Source organism: Stenella coeruleoalba (assembly GCF_951394435.1).
Source record: "Stenella coeruleoalba genome assembly, chromosome: 2".
Lineage (NCBI taxonomy): Eukaryota > Metazoa > Chordata > Mammalia > Artiodactyla > Delphinidae > Stenella > Stenella coeruleoalba.
The window spans coordinates 45,695,226-45,719,669 of record NC_137147.1 but is presented as its reverse complement, the minus strand read 5'-3'; the positions used below and the strand labels follow the sequence as shown (position 1 = coordinate 45,719,669).

General features: G+C 43.4%; 1 protein-coding gene across 5 annotated transcripts in view; it reads left to right on the top strand.

Annotated features, from left to right (window-relative positions):
- Positions 1-956: 956 nt before the first annotated feature.
- The window catches only part of SAMD4A (sterile alpha motif domain containing 4A), a gene marked incomplete at its 5' end in the record, with an annotated part of 233,905 nt that continues 210,417 nt past the window's right edge, over positions 957-24,444 (top strand). For all 5 annotated transcript variants that reach the window (XM_079906297.1, XM_079906295.1, XM_079906294.1 and 2 more), the window contains one exon: positions 957-1,152. In XM_079906297.1, the coding sequence (XP_079762423.1) occupies positions 957-1,152 (196 nt within the window). The remainder of the gene's footprint in view (positions 1,153-24,444) is intronic.

The window sequence follows — 24,444 nt, the reverse complement described above, 5'->3', positions numbered from 1 at the left end:
GCTGTAGATGGAGCTGCAGCCGTTCGGCTGCTTCTCCGGGAGGAGGAGGTGGCGGAGGAGGAGGCGGGAGAGGAGGAGGAGGAGGAGGAGGAAGGAACTCGGGCTGCTGCTGCCTCCGCCTCTGCTTTGCATTAGCCCCCACCCCCACCCCCGCGCCCCTCCGCAGCCGCATTGCAAGTTTTCTGCGCGAGAAAGATCTGTTGCTGGTGCGGGCGTTTGCAGGCACAGTCCCCGAGGCCACCCCGGGTGGGGTGTGTGGGGAGCACTAGCCGTTCGCAGCGGCAGCAACAGGAAGCCGGGCGGTCTCCTCACGCACCTGGGAAGGAAGCTTCTTGCCTTTCCCAGAACGGGAATAGCTCCTCTCCAGCATCCGGGTGCGGAGGGGGCGGCCGGAATTTGGGGGACCAAACCCCCCGCGGGGCGCCCCCCTCCACCCCCTCTAATGCACTCGTTTCCCGCGCGCGCTCCCTCGCCGGCCGAGGTCTCACTGCAGCCTTTTCTCTCCTTCCAGTGGTGATCGCCACTCGGGAATGCGGGTGTGAAGGGTCCGAGCTGCCGCCCAGCGGGGGAGAGACCCCGGGACGCCGGAAATCACCATCCCGAAGCTGCGAGAAGAAGGCGGGGGAGGGGGGAAAGAGAGCATTCTTCAGTTTGTGTGCCTTGTGGGGAAAAATTTTTTTTTAAATCGTTATTTAAAAAAAACAACAACAAACATTTCCGTGCTACTGTCTGTCATCATCTCTGGGGAAATCAGCCAGAACCACCAGAACGTAACTGAAACCAGACGAGAGAGGCAGGAGCCGAGGCAGTACCTGCAGCGTCCGGGCACCAGAGCCACCTTGGAACGGGAACGCGTCTCCGGCGGCCGCTGGGCTGCGGCTCCGCCAAACTTTGGGGCGGGCGGGGCGGGCTGGGGCTCGGAGGGGGCTTTGTAGACCGAGGGCCGCCCCCTAACCATGATGTTTCGCGACCAGGTCGGGGTGCTGGCGGGCTGGTTTAAGGGCTGGAACGAGTGCGAGCAGACTGTTGCACTGCTGTCGCTGCTCAAGCGCGTGAGCCAGACCCAGGCCCGCTTCCTCCAGCTCTGCCTGGAGCACTCGCTGGCCGACTGCACCGAGCTGCACGTCCTAGAAGGCGAGGCCAACAGTCCCGGTAAGTGCGCGGCAGCCGCCGTCCCGCTGTCCTGTCCACGCCCTCCCCCCTTCCCAGCCTCGGGCCTGGCCCCGCCCCCCGACCGCTGGTCCGTGGCGACAGAACCTCGAGGCCCCTGGGTCCTTGGCGTCTCCCGCCACCGGCCCCCGCCCCAGGCCCTGCCACCCACTAACCTCCGCTGGCCGCTTCGTTTTTTTGCCCACTGTCAACTCCCTCAGTCCATTCCATGTGGTAGCTACGGTAGCATGAATGATTGATTTTTCTCTCATGCAGTTTCCTGGGAAATAAGTAAGTCAGGTCACGTAGAGTCTGGATTTTCTGGGCTCTTCCCCCCCCCTTTCTTCTTTTGGGCAACGTGGCTCTTTGGATTTCAGCAACACATGAAGAAGCCTGGGACTGCCCTTCAGAAGACAAGCTTTGATGAGGCTGTATGAGGAATACATGAAAATCCAATTTTGTGTTCATTTTTCCCCACGGATATTCCAATTTTAGAGCTCTGTCTTCAGAATAATTTGTAGGTGATGCTATAGACTATTAACATATTTGCAGTTCGTATACTACGTTGTTATACTTAACTATCACGACATTATTTATATTGATATACATCTTGTAGAAAGGGTCTCATAGGGAGCAGGCATGAATCAGGGTCATTAATGCTTTAGGAAACTTTATTGAGCATAACAGAATTGTTTCCTATTACCCTGCTAGTGTATTTACAGACACCTCGACTAGCATAGAAAGTGAATGTACTGAAAGGTTCAGCAGTTTGCTGTTTGCTAGCATGGGTGGTGACAGACTGAAATTATATCCGGGCCTGGGGGTGGGAGGTGAGGATGGGGGATGGGGAAAGGTCTGTTGGTTGTAATGTTGCATGGGGAAAATTCTTTAGTTCATGCTGCAGCAGGAGGGTGAACAGAGCCCCCAGTGTTTACACAGAGAAAAGAATGCAGGGTCCTCTTCCAGCTGTTCCATGTTAGAGCCGCCAGCCTGCAAGACTCAGCAGAGGGCTGGGCTGCCATTTGATGACAGGGTCCAGTCCAGGGCAGCAGGGCCTGGGAGACACGAAAGTGAGTGTGCCGGCAGCACAGCAAGAGGAGGGCTGGCCTGCTCCTCCCTCCTCCTCCCTGGTGTGGTGCCCGTGGTGCTGGAAACACTAGGATGGGATGTTTCCATATATAGAATCATAGGCTGGCAGTGACTGCTGGAAATCCTCACAGCCCTTTTCATGACCAGACAGGACTGCACCCAGAGGATCCGGTGCTGCCTAGTGTGGTGGGCCATCCTGAGGGAGATCCCACAGGTCCCACGGATTCAGCCTGAGCCGAACAGCCCACCCTGTTGGTTACTCACAAGGGTGGCAGTGGCAGGGCCCCCTTCCCTTTCAGTTCTGTGTTTATAAATAGCTGAAAGGCCAGTCTCCTTCGTAAGGGTGTGGAAACATAACTAGGATAACTGATGACCTGCTCTCTTTACTTCCATTATTATTATTATTATTTTTAATATTTATTTATTTGGCTGCGCCGGTCTTAGTTACCTCACGGGGGATCTTTGTTGCCGTGGGCTGGATCTTATTTAGTTGTGGCATGCGGGATCTAGTTCCCTGACCAGGGATCGAACCCCGGCGCCCTGCACTGGGAGCTTGGAGTCTTAACCCCTGGACCATCAGGAAGTCCCTCTTTACTTCCATTCTTTTTTTTTTTTTTTTTTTTTTGCGGTACGCGGGCTTCTCACCATTGTGGCCTCTCGCGTTACTGAGCACAGGCTCCGGACGCGCAGGCTCAGCAGCCACGGCTCACGGGCCCAGCCGCTCCGCGACATGTGGGATCTTCCTGGACCAGGGCACGAACCCGTGTCCACTGCATCGGCAGGTGGACTCTCAACCACTGCGCCACCAGGGAAGCCCTACTTCCGTACTTCCATTCTTAATGTGACAGGGTAGCGTGGATCACCTGCTTGATTTTGCTTTTTCAGGTTTGACAAGCAAGGTTATATAAACTTTTGCGTTTTATAGAATGCACAGAATTTAAGTACAGTGATTTATGTTGAATGCTTGACCTCATTGCTTGTAGGGGCTGTTTAAAACAATGATAATTAATCCTTAGGTTACTCAAATGTTAGAGGAACATTTTTTCCCTTTGAGTAAAGGAGGAGACTTTTCCCAACATAGCAGCCATCCGTTTAGTAAGTGAAGCCATTAGATGTATGGAATTAAAAAGAAGTTGCTTAGCTTAAAAATCTTTTACTTTAATAAACCAATAAAAAAATTGAACTCCTATGAGTTTAACAACATAATTTGGTTATTTTTCCCCTCAAAAAATCTTTTTTAACCGTACTTATTTGTGTAAGCTGCCTACCTATTCATGATGCTAAATGCTGTAGATATGTGAAACCATAACCATTATGTAAGATAGGGACCATTTTCCAGTTTCTGGATTAACCTTTCAACCTGGATATTTTGCTTCCTTGGAAACTTTGCACTTATTGTTATGTGGCCAGGACAGAAGTTTATTAGTGAGGTCATGTGATGGTTTGGTTTACTTCTGCATTAAGGGATCACAAGGAACATCAAGATTTGTTGTAGAAAGCCTGTCTGGAGCACAGCTCCCTTACGTATCTGGAATCTAGCCAAGGACCAGGCAAGGGGCAAAAATACCTACTCAGCATTGGAATAGATGGCATAAAGTCTGGGAGAATGCTTCAGATGCTCTTTCAGAACTTACTCTTATTTTAGATAACAATCCTAACTTTATTTTATTTGAAAAATGATCCATAGAATATATGGGGTAGCACATTTAGAATGGGGTGAGGAGTTGCTGTAACCAATGGTGAAAAGTGACCCCTGACAGCTTGACAGCTAGGAAAGAAACAGAAAAATTATAACTTTAGATACGAGAGTTGGGAACAGAAGCCCTGAAGGTTTGGGAATATTAAGGTAGGAACCCTCAATCGGACTTGCAGACATTACTTTGTAATAACATAAATCCGTAATTGCTATTTACCATTAATGAGAGTGAACTACCAAAAAAGATAAATTTTTAAATACACTCTTTGAGAAGAGAGGGAAATATGCCATAAACGTTGCAAATATTAACACTCAAGGTAATTAACCTCCAGAGCTCTTTTGGCATGTGAAGCTATTACCCATTCAGAAAACTAGGCTGTTTAGAATGACTCATTTATTGGCCGGCTGAGGTTTCCTATACCAAAATCATCATGTGTGACTTACTTTATTTTGTAATCATCAATTAAACAAACATGTATTTCTTCTGGTGTTCAGAGATTTTAAAACTTGGTGCATGAGAACGAAATTCATATCTGGGGCTTGACCTCAGTATAACAACCAAAAAATTACTAACAGTGCAAACTTGGCTCTGTTTTCTACAGGACTAACTTTAAATAGATAATCCTTCACATTAAACATGGTTTATTTGAGATCCATGGGATGTATTTTGATACTAACTTTTTGTTCTCTTAAATTTAGCATTTACTGAGATTCTAGTGGTTCACTGCTTCATCCTTTGCCTCAGGTTCATGGTCATCTGAGATCCAAAGAACATGGTTGAGTTAGTCCTTGTGGATTTGTTTGTGTGTTGTGTGTGTGTGTGTGTTTCACTCCGGATTTGGTCAGTGGGTACTGGTCATGCTCAGCTCTGTAAAGTAGAGGCTTGTTTCCAGAACGCTCATAACCTTAGATACGTGCCCTTCAGCCACCAGCCCAGGTTAACATTGAGATTTCTGGCCAGTCTCAGTTTGTAGCTGCCTGTTTTTGGTGCTAAAATGTCATTTGATACCTAAAGATGGAACCCGCTGAGTTTACTTGGAAATCTTCAAAGAAGATTGTGTGACACTAGTTTAGGACTTTTGTCATTTGAACTTGAAATATTTTTTCCAGGGGAGATAGTGTAATAAATGGAGATTCACAAGTGAATCCACAAGTTTATTAATTCACAAAACAGTGCATATTTTGTGGGGAAACTGCATATGTTTGTAGTAAATAAATGGCAAAGAGATTGTTACTCTACTTATAATTAAATACAAGAGAAAGGATTATCTGAAATGGTAGTGTTAAAGACAAAATTAGTTGTGGAGATTGAAAAGGGCTTGTGGGTGTATTTACTCTCATTAGAGGGCAAAGATGTGGGTCCTATGTTTTTATGGTTTTTGGTTTCCATGGTATAGGTATGCCATACCTTAGTTGATTTTTTAGATCATAAATTGAGTAAAAGGAAAGCAGAAGAGTATAGGCTTTCCTGATGATATTTCCTGGATAAGATCTTGTTTGTAGTTCTTTCTTTCGCTTTTTCTTTTTCTTTTTTAACATCTTTATTGTAGTATAATTGCTTTACAATGGTGTGGTAGTTTCTGCTTTATAACAAAGTGAATCAGCTATACATATACATATATCCCCATATCTCCTCCGTCTTGTGTCTCCCTCCTACCCTCACTATCCCACACCTCTAGGTGGTCACAAAGCACCGAGCTGATCTCCCTATGCTATGTGACTGCTTCCCACGAGCTATCTACTTTACATTTGGTAGTATATATGTCCATGCCACTCTCTCACTTTGTCCCACCTTACCCTTCCCCCTCCCCGTGTCCTCAAGTCCATTCTCTATGTCTGCGTCTTTATTCCTCTCCTGCCCCTAGGTTCTACAGAAGCATTTTTCCCCCTAGATTCCATATGTATGTGTTAGCATACTGTATTTGTTTTTCTTTCTGACATACTTCACTCTGTATGACAGTCTCTAGGTCCATCCACCTCACTACAAATAACTCAATTTCGTTTCTTTTTATGGCTGAGTAATATTCCATTGTATATATGTGCCACATCTTCTTTATCCATTCATCTGTCAGTGGAACTTAGGTTGCTTCCATGTCCTGGCTGTTGTAAATAGAGCTGCAGTGAACATTGTGGTACATGACTCTTTTTGAATTATGGTTTTCTTACGGTATATGCCCAGTACTGGGATTGCTGGTCGTATGGTAGTTCTATTTTTAGTTTCTTAAGGAACCTCCATACTGTTCTCCATAGTGGCTGTATCAATTTACATTCCCACCAGCAGTGCAAGATGGTTCCCTTTTCTGCACACCCTCTCCAGCATTTATTGTTTCTAGATTTTTGATGATGGCCATTCTGACTGGTGTGAGGTGATACCTCATTGTAGTTTTGATTTGCATTTCTGTAATGATTAGTGATGTTGAACATCCTTTCATGTGTTTGTTGGCAATCTGTATATCTTCTTTGGAGAAATGTCTGTTTAGGTCTTCTGCCCATTTTTGGATTGGGTTGTTTGTTTTTTTCATATTGAACTGCATGAGCTGTTTGTAAATTTTGGAGATTAATCCTTTGTCAGTTGCTTCATTTGCAAATATTTTCTCCCATTCTGAGGGTTGTCTTTTGGTCTTGCTTATGGTTTCCTTTGCTGTGCAAAAGCTTTTAAGTTTCATGAGGCCCCATTTGTTTTTTTTTTGTTTTGTTTTTGAATTTAATTTTATTTATTTCTTTATACAGCAGGTTCTTATCCTGTCATCCATTTTATACACATCAGTGTATACATGTCAATCCCAGTCTCCCAATTCATCACACCACCCCCCCCACCCCCCGCTGCTTTCCCCATTTAGTGTCCATACATTTGTTCTCTACATTTCTGTCTCAATTTCTGTCCTGCATACTGGTTCATCTGTACCTTTTATCTAGGTTCCACATATACACATTAATATCTGATATTTGTTTTTCTCTTTCTGACTTACTTCACTCCATACGACAGTCTCTAGATCCATCCACGTCTCTACAAATGACCCAATTTCGTTCCTTTTTATGGCTGAGTAATACTCCATTGTATATATGTATCACATCTTCTTTATCCATTCGTCTGTCGATGTAGACCCCATTTGTTTATTTTTGTTTTTATTTCCATTTCTCTAGGAGGTGGGTCAAAAAGGATCATGCTGTGATTTATGTCATAGAGTGTTCTGCCTATGTTTTCCTCTAAGAGTTTTATAGTGTCTGGCCTTACAGTTAGGTCCTTAATCCATTTTGAGCTTATTTTAGTGTATGGTGTTGGGGAGTGAATCTAATCTCATACTTTTACATGTAGCTGTTCAGTTTTCCCAGCACCACTTATTGAAGAGGCTGTCTTTTCTCCATTGTATATTCTTGCCTCCTTTATTAAAGATAAGGTGACCATATGTGTGTGGGTTTATCTCTGGGCTTTCTATCCTGTTCCATTAATCTATATTTCTGTTTATGTGCCAGTACCATACTGTTTTGATTACTGTAACTTTGTATTATAGTCTGAAGTCAGGGAGCCTGATTCCTCCAGCTCCGTTTTTCTTTCTCAGGATTGCTTTGGCTATTCGGTGTCTTTTGTGTTTCCTTACAAATTGTGCAATTTTTTGTTCTAGTTCTGTGAAAAATGCCAGTGGTAGTTTGATAGGGATGGCTCTGTATCTGTAGATTGCTTTGGATAATATAGTCAATTTCACAATGTTGATTCTTCCAATCTAACAACATGGTATATCTCTCCATCTCTTTGTATTATCTTTAATTTCTTTCATCAGTGTCTTATAGTTTTCTGCATACGGGTCTTTTGTCTCCTTAGGTAGGTTTATTTCTAGGTATTTTATTCTTTTTGTTGCAATTGTAAATGGGAGTGTTTCATTAATTTCTCTTTCACATTTTTCATCGTTAGTGTATAGGGATGCAAGAGATTTCTGTGCATTAATTTTGTATCCTGCAACTTTACCAGATTCATTGATTAGCTCTAGTAGTTTTCTGGTAGCATCTTTAGGATTCTCTATGTATAGTATCATGTCATCTGCAAACAGTGACAGCTTTACTTCTTCTTTTCCAATTAGGATTCCTTTTATTTCTTTTCCTTCTCTGACTGCTGTGGCTAAAACTTCCAAAACTATTTTGAATAATAGTGGTGAGAGTGGACAACCTTGTCTTGTTCCTGATCTTAGAGGAAATGGTTTCAATTTTTCATCATTGAGAATGATGTTGGCCGTGGGTTTGTCATATATGGCCTTTATTATGTTGAGGTAAGTTCCATCTATGCCTACTTTCTGGAGGGTTTTTATCATAAATGGGTGTTGAATTTTGTCAGAAGCGTTTTCTGCATCTGTTGAGATGATCATATGGTTTTTCTCCTTCAATTTGTTAATATGGTTTATCACATTGATTGATTTGCATATATTGAAGAATCCTTTCATTCCTGGGATAAACTCCACTTGATCGTGATGTATGATCCTTTTACTGTGCTGTTGGATTGTGTTGCTAGTATTTTGTTGAGGATATTTGCATCTATGTTCATCAGTGATATTAGCATTTAGTTTTCGTTCTTTGTGACCTCTTTGTCTGGTTTTGGTATCAGGGTGATGGTGGCCTCATAGAATGAGTTTGGGAGTGTTCCTCCCTCTGCTATATTTTGGAAGAGTTTGAGAAGGATAGGTGTTAGCTCTTCTCTAAATTTTTGATAGAATTCGCCTGTGAAGCCATCTGGTCCTGGGCTTTTGTTTGTTGGAAGATTTTTAATTATAGTCTCAATTTCAGTGCTTGTGATTGGTCTGTTTATATTTTCTGTTTCTTCCTGGTTCAGTCTCAGAAGGTTGTGCTTTTCTAAGAATTTTTCCATTTCTTCTTGGTTGTCCATTTTATTGGCATATAGTTGCTTGTAGTAATCTCTCATGATCTTTGGTACTTCTGCAGTGTCAGTTGTTACTTCTCCTTTTTCGTTTCTAATTCTATTGATTGGAGTCTTCTCCCTTGTTTTCCTGAATAGCCTGGTTAATGGTTTATCAATTTTGTTTATCTTATCAAAGAACAAGCTCTCAGTTTTCTTGATCTTTGCTATTGTTTCCTTCATTTCTTTTTCACTTATTTCTGGTCTGATTTTTATGGTTTCTTTCATTCAGCTAACTTTGGGGGTTTTTGTTCTTCTTTCTCTAGTTGCTTTAGGTGTAAGATTAGGTTGTTTATTTCAGATGTTTCTTGTTTCGTGAGGTAGGATTGTATTGCTATAAACTTCCCTCTTAGAACTGCTTTTGCTGCATCCCGTGGGTTTTAGTTCCTCGTGTTTTCATTGTCGTTTGTTTCTAGGTATTTTTTGATTTCCTCTTTGATTTCCTTAGTGATCTCTTGGTTATTTAGTAGTATATTGTTTAGCCTCCATGTGTTTGTATTTTTTACAGATTTTTTCCTGTAATTGATATCTAGTCTCATAGCGTTGTGGCCAAAAAAGATACTTGATACGATTTCAGTTTTCTTAAATTTACCAAGGCTTGATTTGTGACCCAAGATATGATCTATCCTGGAGCACTTGAGAAGAAAGTGTATTCTGTTGTTTTTGGATGGAATATGCTATAAATATCAATGAAGTCCATCTTGTTTAATTTATCATTTAAAGTTTGTGTTTCCTTATTTATATTCATTTTTCATGATCTGTCCATTGGTGAAAGTGGGGGGGGTTAAAGTCCCCTACTATGATTGTGTTACTGTCGATTTCCCCTTTTATGGCTGTTAGTATTTGCCTTATGTATTGAGGTGCTCCTATGTTGGGTGCATAAATATTTACTATTGCTCTATCTTCTTGGATTGACCCCTTGATCATTATGTAGTGTTCTTCTTTGTCTCTTGTAATAGTCTGTATTTTAAAGTCTATTTTGTCTGATATGAGAATTGCTACTCCAGCTTTCTTTTGATTTCCATTTGCATGGAATATCTTTTTCCATCCCCTCACTTTCAGTCTGTATGTGTCCCTAGGTCTGAAGTGGGTGCCTTGTAGACAGCATATATACAGATCTTGCTTTTGTATCCATTCAGGCTGTCTATGTTTTTTGGTTGGACCATTTAATCCATTTACATTTAAGGTAATTATCGATATGTATGTTCCTATTCCCATTTTCGTAATTGTTTTGGGTTTGTTATTGTAGGTCTTTTCCTTCTCTTGTGTTTCCAGCCTAGAGAAGCTCCTTTAGCCTTTGTCGTAAAGCTGGTTTGGTAGTGCTGAATTCTCTTAGCTTTTGCTTGTCTGTAAAGGTTTTAATTCCTCCATCGAATCTGAATGAGATCCTTGCTGGGTAGAGTAATCTTGGCTGTAGGTTTTTCCCTTTCATCACTGTAAATATGTCCTGCCAGTCCCTTCTGGCTTGCAGAGTTTCTGCTGAAAGATCAGCTGTTAACCTTATGGGGATTCCCTGGTATGTTATTTATTGTTTTTCCATTGCTGCTTTTAATATTTTTTCTTTTCATTTAATTTTTGATGGTTTGATATGTGTCTTGGTGTGTTTCTTCTTGGATTTAACCTGTATGGGACTCTCTGCGCTTCCTGGACTAGATTGACTATTTCCTCTCCTATATTAGGGAAGTTTTCAACTATAATCTCTTCAAATATTTTCTCAGTCCCTTTCTTTTTCTCTTCTTCTTCTGAGACCCCTGTAAGTTGAATGTTGGTGCATTTAATGTTGTCCCAGAGGTCTCTGAGAATGTCCTCAATTCTTTTCATTCTTTTTTCTTTATTCTGCTCTGCAGTAGTTATTTCCACTATTTTATCCTCCAGGTCACTTATCCATTCTTCTGCGTCAGTTATTCTGTTATTGATTCCTTCTAGAGAATTTTTAATTTCATATATTGTGTTGTTCATCATTGTTTGTTTGCTCTTTAGTTCTTCTAGGTCCTTGTTAAATGTTTCTTGTATTTTCTCCATTGTGTTTCCAAGATTTTGGATCATCTTTACTATCATTACTCAGAATTCCTTTTCAGGTAGACTATTTCCTCTTCATTTATTTGGTCTGGTGGGTTTTTACATTGCTCCTTCTTCTGCTGTGTGTTTCTCTGTCTTCTCATTTTGCTTCACTTACTGTGTTTGGGGTCTCCTTTTCACAGGCTGCAGGTTCATAGTTCCCATTGTTTTTGGTGTCTGCCCCCAGTGGCTAAGGTTGGTTCAGTGAGTTGTGTAGGCTTCCTGGTGGAGGGGACTAGTGTCTGTGTTCTGGTGGATGAGGCTGGATCTTGACTTTCTGGTGGGCAGGACCGTGTCCAGTGGTGTGTTTTGGTGTGTCTGTGACCTTATTAAGATTTTAGGCAGCCTTTCTGCTAATGGGTAGGGTTGTGTTCCTGTCTTGCTAGTTGTTTGGCATAGGGTGCTCAGCACTGTAGCTTGCTGGTCATTGAGTGGAGCTGGGTCTTTGTGTTGAGATGGAGATCTCTGGGAGAGCTTTCGCCGTTTGATATTACGTGGAGCTGGGAGGTCTCTGTGGGACCAGTGTCCTGAACTCGGCTCTCCCACCTGAGAGGCTCAGCCCTGACACCCAGCCGGAGCAGCAAGACCCTGTCAGCCACACGGCCTTTGCTTTCTTCTGCCAGTTTTCCCCAGGATTCTGCAGGCTCTGGAGTGAGTGGGATGTCCCAGGTGGTCTTATCCTGGCCACCAGAAGGTCATGAAGAGGCAGAAAAGTAGTTTTCCCTCTTCTGTTTTTAGTGAGTGCTTGGCCAAGAACCATTTTTCTCTAGGGCACCTCATAAGTTGAAAAGCTTATCCAGGTTAAAAGTTCTTGCAGTGGCCACTGTAATTCACGATTATCTTGGGTAAGGTTAACCTGCTTGTTTGACCTTAAAACGAAATTTGTTCACCTGATGCCTCACGCTGGGCCCAGTCTAGCTTCAGTCCGGCCCAGTCTCCTTTCACTTTTTCATTCAACAAACATTTACTGACTGCCTACTACTTTCCTGGCCCTGTGTTATGCAGTGGGAATACAAAGGTAATTTACTGTATTCCAGTGCCTGGTGCATAGATACCGAGTGTTGAGTAAATGACTAATACCATATCACAGGTACAGGAGCATAGATATAGGAATAAAAAGGGTAGGGGAGAGGTTCTGGGAGCATTGTGAATGTACAGCTAATTGCCTGGAGGAGTCAGGGAAGCCTCCACTGCAGAGGAGATATGTTTGAGTTTTGAAGGGTGAATAGGAGTTGGTTCACTATGTAGAAAGGATTGTAGAGAGCGGGCTTGAAGGTGTTTTCCAAGCAGAAGAGATAGCATTTATAAAAACATTGTCTTATGAAAGGGCCTTGTTGTGTGCAAGAAATAATGAGTTCAGAGTAGCTCAAAAGATGTAGAATGCTGGGATCTAAGAAAGAGAAGTTAAAACAGAAGTCATGTGTGTGCAGGACTTTGCCAGCTAAGGAATTTGACTTAATCCTGCAGAGATGATAGAGAACCCAAGAAGACTTTTAGGCAGGGGTGTGCTGAGAATGAGGAGGGAAGAAGAAGAAAGTTAAAAGATGAAAAGGGTGTGTGTGTGTGTGTGTGTGTGTGTGTGTGTGTGTGTGTGTGTGCCTGTGTACACTTTTGGGAAAGCTTTGTAATATATGCATGATTCTCTGAGAGGCAAAAATGGGAGAGGTGAGGCAAAGTTTGGTTCAGACAATTTCCATTTTGGCCACATGATGGCATCATCAGCCAAAGGCAGCTTTGTTGCTCCCAGCATTGCTGTATGGGGGAGAAGGAAGGACTGAGATAGGAAAAGAAGGTCTTACCAGGTAACCATTTATTTATATCCATAGGAGGGGATATGTGTAGAGGATTCTTAGAGTATGGATTTTGAATTGGGCTAGTCACTTAATTCTGAGCCTTAGTTTTCTCATCTGTAGAACGGGACTAATGAAACCTTGTTATTGGCTGGAAGCTACTTGTTAACAATCCAGTGAGGACCTATTCTGTCCCCCAGGTTTAAATTTGCCTCTAATTAATATGAAATTTATATAAATAATGTTTTCCTAAATGATAGGGCATCTTTTTTTAAAATTTTATTTATTTTTGGTTGCGTTGGGTCTTCATTGCTCTGAGTGGGCTTTCTCTAGTTGTGGTGAGTGAGGGCTACTCTTCATTGCGGTGCTCAGGCTTCTCATTGCGGTGGCTTCTCTTGTGGAGCATGGGCTCTAGGCACGTGGGCTTCAGTAGTTGTGGCACGCGGGCTCAGTAGTTGTGGCTCGTGGGCTCTAGAGCACAGGCTCAGTAGTTGTGGCGTACGGGCTTACTTGCTCCATGGCATGTCGTGGACCAGAGCTCGAACCCACGTCCCCTGCATTGGCAGGCGGATTCTTAACCACTGCGCCACCAGGGAAGTCCTGATAGGGCATCTTTTATTTCAAGGATTATCTGGAAGAGATTGAAGATGACTTGGAACCTGAAAAGATATGAGTCTACTTTGCTCCACCTTCTATATTTTAGCTGTATTACTCTATTTTATATCATGTTGAGTCCTAAAAAACACAGCCCTGACCCAGTTTTCCCAAATAACTTGTCAACACTTTTTACCTTCAGTTGGTGAATGTGAAAAAAAGAAATCATTTGGAGGAATGAAATATCTAGGGACTTCATATCTGAAACACTTTTCACTTTGGGTGTTGTAATTTTCTTTGGGTTGGTCTGGGATGACAGGTAGCAGGTCACAGGCATTTGTGATCTTTGTTGCAAATAAATTGCATTTGGTTGCTTAGCTTGGATGCTCAAAGGCTTTAGCAACTGAGTACGTGTTATAAATAGGTCCCATCAAAGCAAGTAGAAGGCAGACAAACATAGCAGTCAAATTGGTTTGTTTATGTATAAATAAACAAACTGAGAGTGAAATGAGGGTCAGAAGGGCTGAGAAGTAACTGAAAGCTCCCCAGTATATCCTGCAGAAGCTTAATTCTAATAAGAATTGACAACACCACGGAAGAGAAAATACTCTCCTCCTTGACCTGAGGAAAATTTGGAGGTTTTCATCCACGAGGGAAGTGACTTACGTAAGTCATTTGCTAGGAAAGCTGTGGTGCTCATAAAAATCCTTTTTTTTCTTTTAAAAATATAATTACTACTTTGAATTTTTAGCCTGTTCCTTTCTTTCCATCTTTTCTAATCATTCCTTCCAAGGCATTACTGAGTTCATCCAGTTCATGTAGATTGAGATGCAGAATCAGACGTCTCCTCTGAGCTATTTTTTGCTTCTGTGGAAGCCGCCTGAGGCAGGAATCTCCCAAGGAAAGCAGAACTTTCAGAAGAGGAGCGAAGCTTTCTCTCAAGGTTAGCTAGTCAAGGCTTGGGCTTTGCTCTGAAGCCTGCACTCCAGGAGCCAGCCGGAGTTCAGAGGAACCTGCTGCTTTTATTATATGTCGGAGCATTTCACTCCTTGGAACTCATAAGCTAGTTCTAGGGTTTTGTTCTCACCTAGGTATCATCATTTTAATACAGTTTTCCTTGTCTTGGTTTAGCAGGGAGAAAAAAATCAAACGATTCAGTGGTTTCTTTTATGCAATAAGTAAGACTGTTAAGTGGTACCTGGAGAAGAGTATCTGGTAAGAAACTGTGGGATCAAGTTCCTCACTACTTATTAATTCACCAAGTCCTGCAGCCGAGAGCTGGGAGCTGTGTCCAAAGGCAAAGGAGGTGTGATGATTCCCCTCAAGGAGCTTACACTCGAGTTGTGGAGGTAAAACAACATATATACAGGTGATCCCTGACTTACGGCAGTTTGCATTAGACAGTTTTTTGACTTTACGATTCCAAAAGCGATATGTGTGCTGTAGAAGTCGTTCCTGGAATTCTGAATTTTGATCTTCTCCCAGGTTAGCCATCTGCCCCACGGTCCTCTCTTGTGATGCTGGGCAGTGGCAGCCCCCAGTCAGCCACACAATCACGAGGGAAAACAACCGATACGCTTAGAAGCATTTGGGACCCATATAACCATTCTTTTTTTCACTTTCAGTACAGTATTCAATAAATTACATGAGATATTCAACACTTTATTATAAAACAGGCTTTGTGTTGGATGGTTTTGCCCAATTGTAGGCTAATGAAAGTGTTTGAGCACATTTAAGTGGGCAAGGCTAAGCTAGGTGGGTTAAGTGTATTAAATGCATTTTCAACTCATAATGGGTTTATCAGGAGGCAACCCCGTTGTAAGCTAAGGATGATCTGTATGTGTAATAATTAGACTGTAAAAAGTTGCTAAATGCTGTGTTTCCAGTGAGAGAACAAAACTGGACTTGAGTGAAGGGAAGAGAACAGGATGGGTTGGGTTGTCCAAGAAGTAACGAATGGAAGAAGTAAACTTGAGTGGGTCATTTGCAACAAGTGCTTTAGAGCTTACAAGATTCTTGCCTTTTTAGTAACTTTAATGAAAGTTTTGTCAAGAAAACCACACATATAGGGGGGAGTCTGTTGGACCACGTAAGGGGCAGGCTTCCAGGCCCCCCCCTTTTTAAAAATAAATTTATTTATTTTTGGCTGCGTTGGGTCTTCATTGCTGTGTGCAGACTTTCTCTAGTTGTGGCGAGGGGTGGCTACTCTTCATTGTGGAGCACGGGCTCTAGGCCCGTGGGCTTCAGTAGTTGTGGCTCGCGGGCTCCAGAGCGCAGGCTCGGTAGTTGTGGTGCACGGGCTTAGTTGCTCCAGGGCATGTGGGATCTTCGCGGACCGGGGCTCGAACCCGTGTCCCCTGCATTAGCAGGCGGATTCTTTTTTTTTTTTTTTTTTCTTTTTAGCAGGCGGATTCTTAACCACTGCGCCACCAGGGAAGTTCTTCCTGGGTCTTTGAAAGATGAGTATGAGTACATTAGAAAGAGGGGAGCATGGTGCATATTGTCCATCAGGAATGAATTCTTGAATGGAAGAAGGAGCAATCCAAACACTCCTCTGATTTCTAACACGTTTAAAGGAGGAAAACAGCATATCAGCTCACGCCAAATTTTTTTCCCTAAAATTATCCATTAAAATTATGAGACTTAGGGCTTCCCTGGTGGCGCAGTGGTTGAGAGTCTGCCTGCCGATGCAGGGGACACGGGTTCGTGCCCCGGTCTGGGAAGATCCCACATGCCGTGGAGCGGCTGGGCCCGTGAGCCATGGCCGCTGAGCCTGCGCGTCCGGAGCCTGTGCTCTGCAACGGGAGAGGCCACAACAGTGAGAGGCCCGCGTACCGCAAAAAAAAAAAAAAAATTATGAGACTTAGTAGTAGTTCTCTCTCTTGGTTCCTTTTAGTAGAATACTTTCATATGTTACTTTGATTAGAACTAGTGTTAAGAAGAAACATGTTAAACACTTACAGCAGGGATCCCCAACCCCTGGGCCGCGGACTGATACCAGTCTGAGGTCTGTTAGGAACCGGGCTGCACAGCGGGAGGTGAGCGGAGGGCGAGCCAGTGAAGCTTCATCTGCCGCTCCCCATCGCTCGCATTACCGCCTGAGCCATCCCCCCCCCACTTCCCCTCCCCCAACCCCGTCTGTGGATCTTCCACGAAACCGGTCCCTGGTGCCAAAAAGGCTGGGGACCGCTGACTTACAGAAAAAGATAAAAGTGTCTTAAACTAGTTTTCAAAATTTAATATGCATACAGATCGCTTGGGGATCTTGTTAAACCGAAAATTCTTATTGAGGAGGCCTGTGGGAGGCCCAGAGTTCCTGCATTTCTAATCAACTCCCAGGGGATGCTGCTGCTGCAGGTCTGCGGACCACACTTTGAGTAGAAAGATCATAGGCTATTAGAGGTGGAAGGTCATTTAGAGGTAATTGGTGCATTGGCTTTCAAGTTTCATGGATGAGTATCGCAAGGTCTTTGTTTGCAAATGAAAACTTAGATGAAAGCTTATGGTAAGTGGATGGTCCCCCTCCCACCAAACCCTATCTCCACCCCCCAACACTAACTTTCCAAGGAGAGAAGTTTGAAATCTCTGTGATTTCCCCAGGCTTGGAGATCGTCACAGCCTGAATGGAGGCTGGGATTGAGGAAGGCAGATCTGGGCTATGTTGTAGCATTTCCCAAGCTTTCTGGCCTTGCCCCTGCTGGAATTTCCAGGCATTCTAATGATCAGTGTCCCATGGAAAATGAGGTTCCAGGAAAGATTTCTGTGTGTGTGTGTGGTGTGCTGACGCTATGGACTGTAAAGTTGAGCTGGTAAGAGCAGGAATGTTAACTCCAGAGACCGGATGGGAGAGATCTCTTCCTACTTCCCCAGCGTCCTCCCATAAAATGCAACATAGGAACTTCTGAAGCAGCTTATCCTGATTTGTCAGTAGAATTCAAGTGTGTGTGTGCAGCACAAATACATATAGAATACGTGCTTTCATCGTATACGTTTATATCTGAGTGAGTATGTGCACCAAATATGTGATTTAAATACGTGACTAGAATGGCGATGCGAAACCACTTTTGAATTTCTCAAGAGTTGTGAAGGAATACTAGAGGCACCATCAGAAGCCTCCATAAATAATGATGTCTCTGAGAAGGCAAAAAGGAGGGAAAAAGTAAGTTCTGTCCCTTGTAAGGATATGCGAGGTCAACAGTGATCCTGTGCAAGCTACCAGGAGAGTATCTGAAACTTGATATATGAGCATTTGGATGAGGAAGTAGGAAGCAGCCTGGTTTTCCTAAGAATGGGAAGACTGGGTCATGGAGAACTAATGTCATTTCCCTTTTGATGGGGGAATAGGAAAGCAAGGGAGATAGCATTGACGTTTACGGAGAGTCTTCTGTATTCTGGGCAGATTACAGGAATTCTGGTAGGCATTCCATATGTAAGTTTCAGCACAGCCTTTGACAAAGCCTCTTCTTTTTTTTTTTTTGCGGTACGCGGGCCTCTCACTGTTGTGGCCTCTCCCGTTGCGGAGCACAGGCTCCGGACACGCAGGCTCAGCGGCCGTGGCTCACGGGCGCAGCTGCTCTGCGGCATGTGGGATCTTCCCGGACCGGGGCACAAGCCCGTGTCCCCTGCATTGGCAGGCGGACTCTCAACCACTGCACCACCAGGGAAGCCCAGCCTCTTATTTCTTGATGAGTAAAATAGAGACATGGGAGGGCTGGGGGAGAGTCACCCACCCGTAAGAGGGCTGGGTGGCGTTAGAGTGACTTCTGCCACTGTCAGCCTTAAGGGAGGTCTTTGGTGCTGTGCCTTGGGGCTCACACGTCCTACATCATTATTCATGTTGACTGCGACTTAGCCTGGGGTCCCCAAGAAAGCAGAGCGTGAGGCAAGGGCTGGCGTGCAGGCGGTTTATTTTTGGCAGTGATCCTGGGGAAGAGGAAAGGGGGCTGGGGAGGAGAGACACAGGGAAGGAGGGGAGGCCAACACAAGCCGATGTGGTTGAACTGGTCACTGTCAGGGGCACTGGGGCTCAGTCCCATGGGACCCTCTGAGGGGCCATGCAGACTGTGCCTCAGAAGGGATAGACACGGTGGGCATTTATCCACGGGTTCCCCTCTCCTCTTAGTCAAGGGTTGCCCCAGGGTGCTAAGTCCCCGTACTTCCAGGTTTGCACATGGTCACGTGCTGCTCCTTTCCACAGTGTCCCAGGCATGGTGTTGGAGAAGCCCCAAGGCAGAGAGCTAGAGAGAAGTGGCATGATGGAGGTGGGGTGCTGTCAGGTTTCCCCTGCCTGAAGCTGGTGGCCACGGCAAGGAATGGGGTGTAAACTGGACTGAGAAGGTGTAATTATCAAATCTGTGTGTGAACCCAGAGGGACAGCTGAGAGCTTGATGACAGAATCATGATCCAAAATATTTCAATATAACAAGATGACTATTAAACCACTAAAAGTGCAGCCTCTACATTTGCATCCCCTAGACCTCCTCTGGGGGAGACATGGCTTATTAGTAGTGTGCATGGAAAGGATTTGGGGCTTTTAGTGGACTTAGAACTCAGTATGAATAATGTCACAAGGGGGTTGCCCCCCAAGCCGCTAAGCTTTTAACAATACATTGTATATACAATGCAATGTATAATAATATTTTATTCAGAACAGGTCTTCTTGGCAAACCAGCCTGTACCTGGAGTGTGGGGTGCAGTTCTGAGGAGCTGCACACTTTGAGGAAGATGAATGAGTCAGGATGTGGCTGGCAGGAGGAGGATGGTGAGGCACTTGAGAACCAGGGGGAACATTCAGGCTGGAAAAAAAAATGAGCAGAGAACAGGACAACTGTCATTGGTTCCCTGAAAAGTTAGCTTGGAGTTGAGGGGTTCCATTCCATATCTGTGTAGAGGGCGGTGTGTGGAAGCCAAAGCTCATTTAGCTCAAAGTAAAGAAAAACCTGGCGGGCTTCCTTGGTGGCACAGTGGTTGAGAGTCCGCCTGCCGATGCAGGGGACACGGGTTCGTGCCCCGGTCCGGGAGGATCCCACATGCCGCAGAGCGGCTGGGCCCGTGAACCATGGCCGCTGGGCCTGCGTGTCCGGAGCCTGTGCTCTGCAACAGGAGAGGCCCCAACAGTGAGAGGCCCGCGAACCGCAAAAAAAAAAAAACAAAAACAAAAACAAAACACCTGGCAATGGTGAGAGCTCCCAAACAACGGCACAGCTGCTTTAGGAGGCAGAGGCTTGAGTTTCACCAGAGGTGGACAAGCATTCAACATCATGCAGGGCACAGAATAACTTCTAAATTAAGGTTGGCCCCTATTTCTTGAGCACCTGCTCTGTGCCAGGCACCTTATTGAATTCTTTGCATACATTATCATTTGTGTATATTCATCCCAGCACCCCTTTGAGATGAGGTAGGAGCTGTCATTTTTCTGTTGGTCAGGGAGGAAACAAGCAGCTCGGCCTCAGAACGCCTCCATGTGCTTCTCCACTGCAGGGAGACAGTATGTATTTCTCTAGGAAAGAAGCGTGACCTCCAAAGTCCCTTCTAACCTTAAGATTCTATGATTTCTGTGAATCAGGAATAAAGATAAAACTTATCCAGAACTGTCCAGAGCAGAGGAGAAAGAACGAGAGAGAGAATATGAATAAATGAATGAAGGAGTGAATACATAAGGGCGGGTCTTAAAAGTCTTCTTCAAATTATTTCCAGCGTATTCTTCCTGTGCTTCTTAGCCTGTTTGGGCTACAGATTTGTGGCACTTTGTTTAGGAAATACAAAGTAGCGTGATTTCCTGTGCTTTTTTTGAAGTAGGCAGTGTGGTGATGCTAAGTCACCATGAAGACTAGGGCCACCACATTTAAGAAGAGATGTAACGAACCGAATGCCATCTTGTTTCTTTTGAGTCACACAATGGCAGTGATAATCTCTGAGTGTATCAGTCATTTATTAGCAAAGGTAAATCATAATTGCTATCTGTGTCTCCAAATCTTTTTTGTTCCCTCTGTGTAGTTCTAAAAGTGACTATAGGGGAGTTCCCTGGTGTCCTAGTGGTTAGGATTCTGGGTTTTCACTGCCTTGGCCCTGGTTCAATCCCTGGTCGGGGAACTGAGATCCTTCCAGCCACGTGGCACGGCCAAAAAAATAAATAAATAAAAGTGACTATAGGATCTTCTTTATATATGGTAATAGATACCTTTTCTCCCCTCCCCCCTTTTTTAGCATTTTGTAGTGTCGGGCACTGTGCAGATAGCTACACACACACAACTATCTTCAAGTATTGAATAGATGAGTGATACGAAGAGGCAGAACTAATGGTTGTAAAAGTTAATGCAATATATTGCAATAATTAGATAATGTGCTTATTATTACCTAGAGTCTAGCACATAGTACGTTATTAATAACTGGTTTCTGAATTATGTATTTTGTGTGTATATATTATATATGTGTATATAAAGTAAGGTAGCATAATACTATGTAGATAATGCAAATAGTATAATAGTATGTGCATAATACAAAGTAGTATAATAAATACTGTGTATATAATAGAAACTATGTATTGTCTCCATTTTACAGATGAGGAAACTTAGGTTGAGAGTGGTTGTAAATGTGCTGAGGTCACCGAGGTGTTTGTGATCTAAAGCCCCTATTGAATCTTCGTCACTGTAGAATGCTGCAGATCTCTTCCAGTTCTTGGGTAAATAAAATGTTGGTGTTTAAAAGAAAAGTACTTAAGGATATTTAATGGTAGTTTGAATAACATTTTATAAATTCAATCTTGGAAGAATTCTTTTCAGCTTGTCTATTTTAATGTCCCTCTTATTGATCACATTTTAATCCTATGTAGCTTGACATGGCTTGGCTTCTTTTTTCCTCTGGCATTAAAAAAAAATTAAGTGAAAAGCATTGATTCAAACATTTCCCTTCCTGTTAGGGAGATTCATGGGACAGGAGGCTTCTGCCGCCTCTGCCTGAACAGGCAGGACTTGGTGAAGGAAACAGGCTCGAGCAAGCTGCAGAGAGGAAAGAATGAGGAATGTGTTATCTAATAGCTCGTGGTATCCTTGACTTTGACAAACTAGCAATTGATGATCCTGGGTCAGGATCTCCTTAGGATTTGGAATTGGGCAAAGCACCAACTTGAGGGCTGTAAATTAAAACAAGCTCTCCCGTTGTTTGTAGATGGTGGAAAATTTCTGAAGATTAGTTTAGGAGAACATATAGTTGGTCTAAGAGTGAATTCTACTTATGTCATTTTCTAGCAGCATAAAAATTAAGGAGGTGGAAGAGGCCTTGTCTACTCTAGCCCCTCTTTTGAAGATTTGAGAAGACTGGGATCCACTAAGGGTACCTGCTAGTAGGGAAGGGCTGGTGTTACACCCAGTTGCTTCTCGGCCATCTATGTCCTAGACCTTGATCTCCCACAACTTTCGCATGGTTGACTCGGCCACCATGGTCACCACATTGAATGACTGTGCTGGGCATGGGAGATGTTCTGTTTACCTGATTGTCAAAGCGTTCATCAGGATGGTCTCCTTCCTCGAAGTTGTTTCCAGAACCCCCTCCCCCCTTTCTTGTTTCTTTACCCACAATAAAGCACAGATTTGTTTTCACTGGAGAATGATTAGCACTCATATTCTGAAATGACAGAGAGCTATAGCGTAGGAAGGTTTGGCTTTATTTTGGCATGTTTTAATCACAGTTCCAGTAATGTCCTCTTGGTTTACGCAGGATCTGACTCAGCCACTGGAGTTACCCTCAATCCCAGCAGAGAACTGGGTGTCGTTCATGACTGCCCCTATGGCCCCTACGGGAGGGATTTCATTCACTGGCTGGTGAAGCCGTTCCTTTGCATGGCGGTGTGGTGGAGTAGCTGAGACTCCTCCTGAGAACGTCCCCTGACCCCTCAGGGCTCGCTGGCACTCTGCAGGCACCTCCTTTACAGCATCTGTCGCAAGACCTTGTCATTGTTCATCTTCCAGACTAGTCTGTGTCTTAGTCACTTTTGTCCTCCAGCACTGAATATTGTGCCTGGACTCAAGTGGTTTTGGTATATTTTTGTTGAAAGAATGGATGAGTGAATACAAAGAAATTTAACTCATGGCTCTTGTCCAGATGGGGCTTACATCTTGGATGTGAGAAAAACCTAACTGCATAAAGACTGAGTAATAAAACAGGACAAGATGATAATCCTAGTGCTGTTACCAACTTGTATGTGATAAAGGCCAGATGAGAGAAATAGATGTGTTACTTTTCAGTCCCTTACAGAAGACGTGGGTGAGCTTAGCATCATCACTTAGAAATGTATCACTGTGTGAAAATGATTTAAACTCTCTGAGCCTCAGTTTCCTCATCTGTGAAATGGAGTTACCTCTACAAGAGTCACAGGGCTGTTACCAGGATGAGGTGAGATCACCTATGTGTAAAGTACTTTGTAAGCTGAATCATGTCGTATAAATGCAGGATGACATTATTTTCAAATGACCAACTGAAACAATGGGATAAAAAGTTCGGGAATGTGGGTGTTTAAGAGGTCCAGGAAAAGATAACCATGGGTTCTTTTTCAGAACTTCTGCCTGTTAGCAAGAGCTGAAATAAACGCACAGTTCTAGTAATGAATACCAGCCACCTCTGGGCCTGGACCAAGGCCTGGATCTGATGATTCAACTGGGACTTGTAGCTAATGGCCCGGAGTCCCCACAGGCTGGCCTGGCTGTAACTTGTCAAAGTTCGATTTGTGTCCACTTTTATCCTTTTAATTGAGTGCACTCTCTTCCAGTTTGAAGGACTTCAGACGTCAGTGCTAAAGAATTTCTTTTGGGGGAAATTTACATGAAATGCTGTGTGGTGACCACTATACCCCTGCCTGCAAATATTCTGGTACGAGAGTTCATAGAGCCATTGAAAGCATGCCACAGGGATTCCGTACATTAATGGGCAGCTCTGGACTCTTTAAAAACTTGTGATAGTTAAGTTTTTATTTAAGCTTTATTATTAAAGAGGTAACTTTTTCATAAAAGTTATTATCCAACTTAAAACATGCAGTGGGAAACCTTTGAGTATTTTTGTACACCTCAGCGAAACAAGAAAATAATTACGCTCTGCTTTTTATTCTTTAATATTATCTTCACCTTTACCTTTCACTGAACAAGCGTTAGTTGGAAAAGGAGAAGAGTCTTTTGCCGTTGTTCTTGTTTGTTGTTTTTTTTAAACAAAACTTGCTGTTCTCACATTTTTCTTTCAGTGGCAGAATTTCAGTGTTAGCAAATTTTCCAGATTATTGTGGTAGTTGCAGATGATCTGAGCACAGTTAAAATATTGAAACTGTGAGCTGTTAGATCAAAGTTGGATTTCGTGTGTGATTCTGATATTAAGGTGCTGATGAGTTACACGAAAATCACCGCGGTGCATATAGGTTTAGTTGGCAGTATTTTCGGTAGGAATAATCTGGACAAGAATTGCTGCTACTGGCGCTGCTGTTGGTTTTCTATAAGATGCTCCCCCCTTTTCATTGAGAGAAGGATTCCCAGAGTTAAAATAGGAAATGCTGGAGTGTTTTGTTGAACTCCACAGGAAGTCAAATGGTGAGTGGTGTTCATGAGCTTCTCAGTCCTTGGATAGAGCAGATGTGTGTGTCTGTGTGAAGACAAAGCAGGAGGTGACTTGCCGTCCCCGGTGCTCCCACATCCCCCTCTGTACATGACCAGCTTGGCACTTAGCACATTGGGTTGCGATTACTGTGTTAGCTAAGGAACAGTTCCAGGGTAAAGGAAGCTACAAAGAGATGACAACGAAATGCAACATGGGGCTCTGGATTGGATCCTGGATTGGGAAAATAAATATTGCTGTGAAGGACAGTATTAGGACAATTGGTGAAATTTAAATGTGGGCTCTATCTACTATAGAGGATAATACTATATCAATTTTAAATCTTCTTAATATTATCTTTATGCCTTGGTCACATCAGAAAATGTCCTTATTATTAAGAGATGCATGCTGAAGTCTTTAGGGGTGAAGGGACATGATGTCTGCAACTTATTCTCAAATGGTTGTCATATGTAAGGTGACAAAGGTTAAGAACTGGTGAATCTTGGTGAAATGTATAAAGAACACATTTTTTAAAATAAAAAGTTCAACATGTTTACCTTTCTTAGTTCTTGATATCCTTCACTGAAATGTTG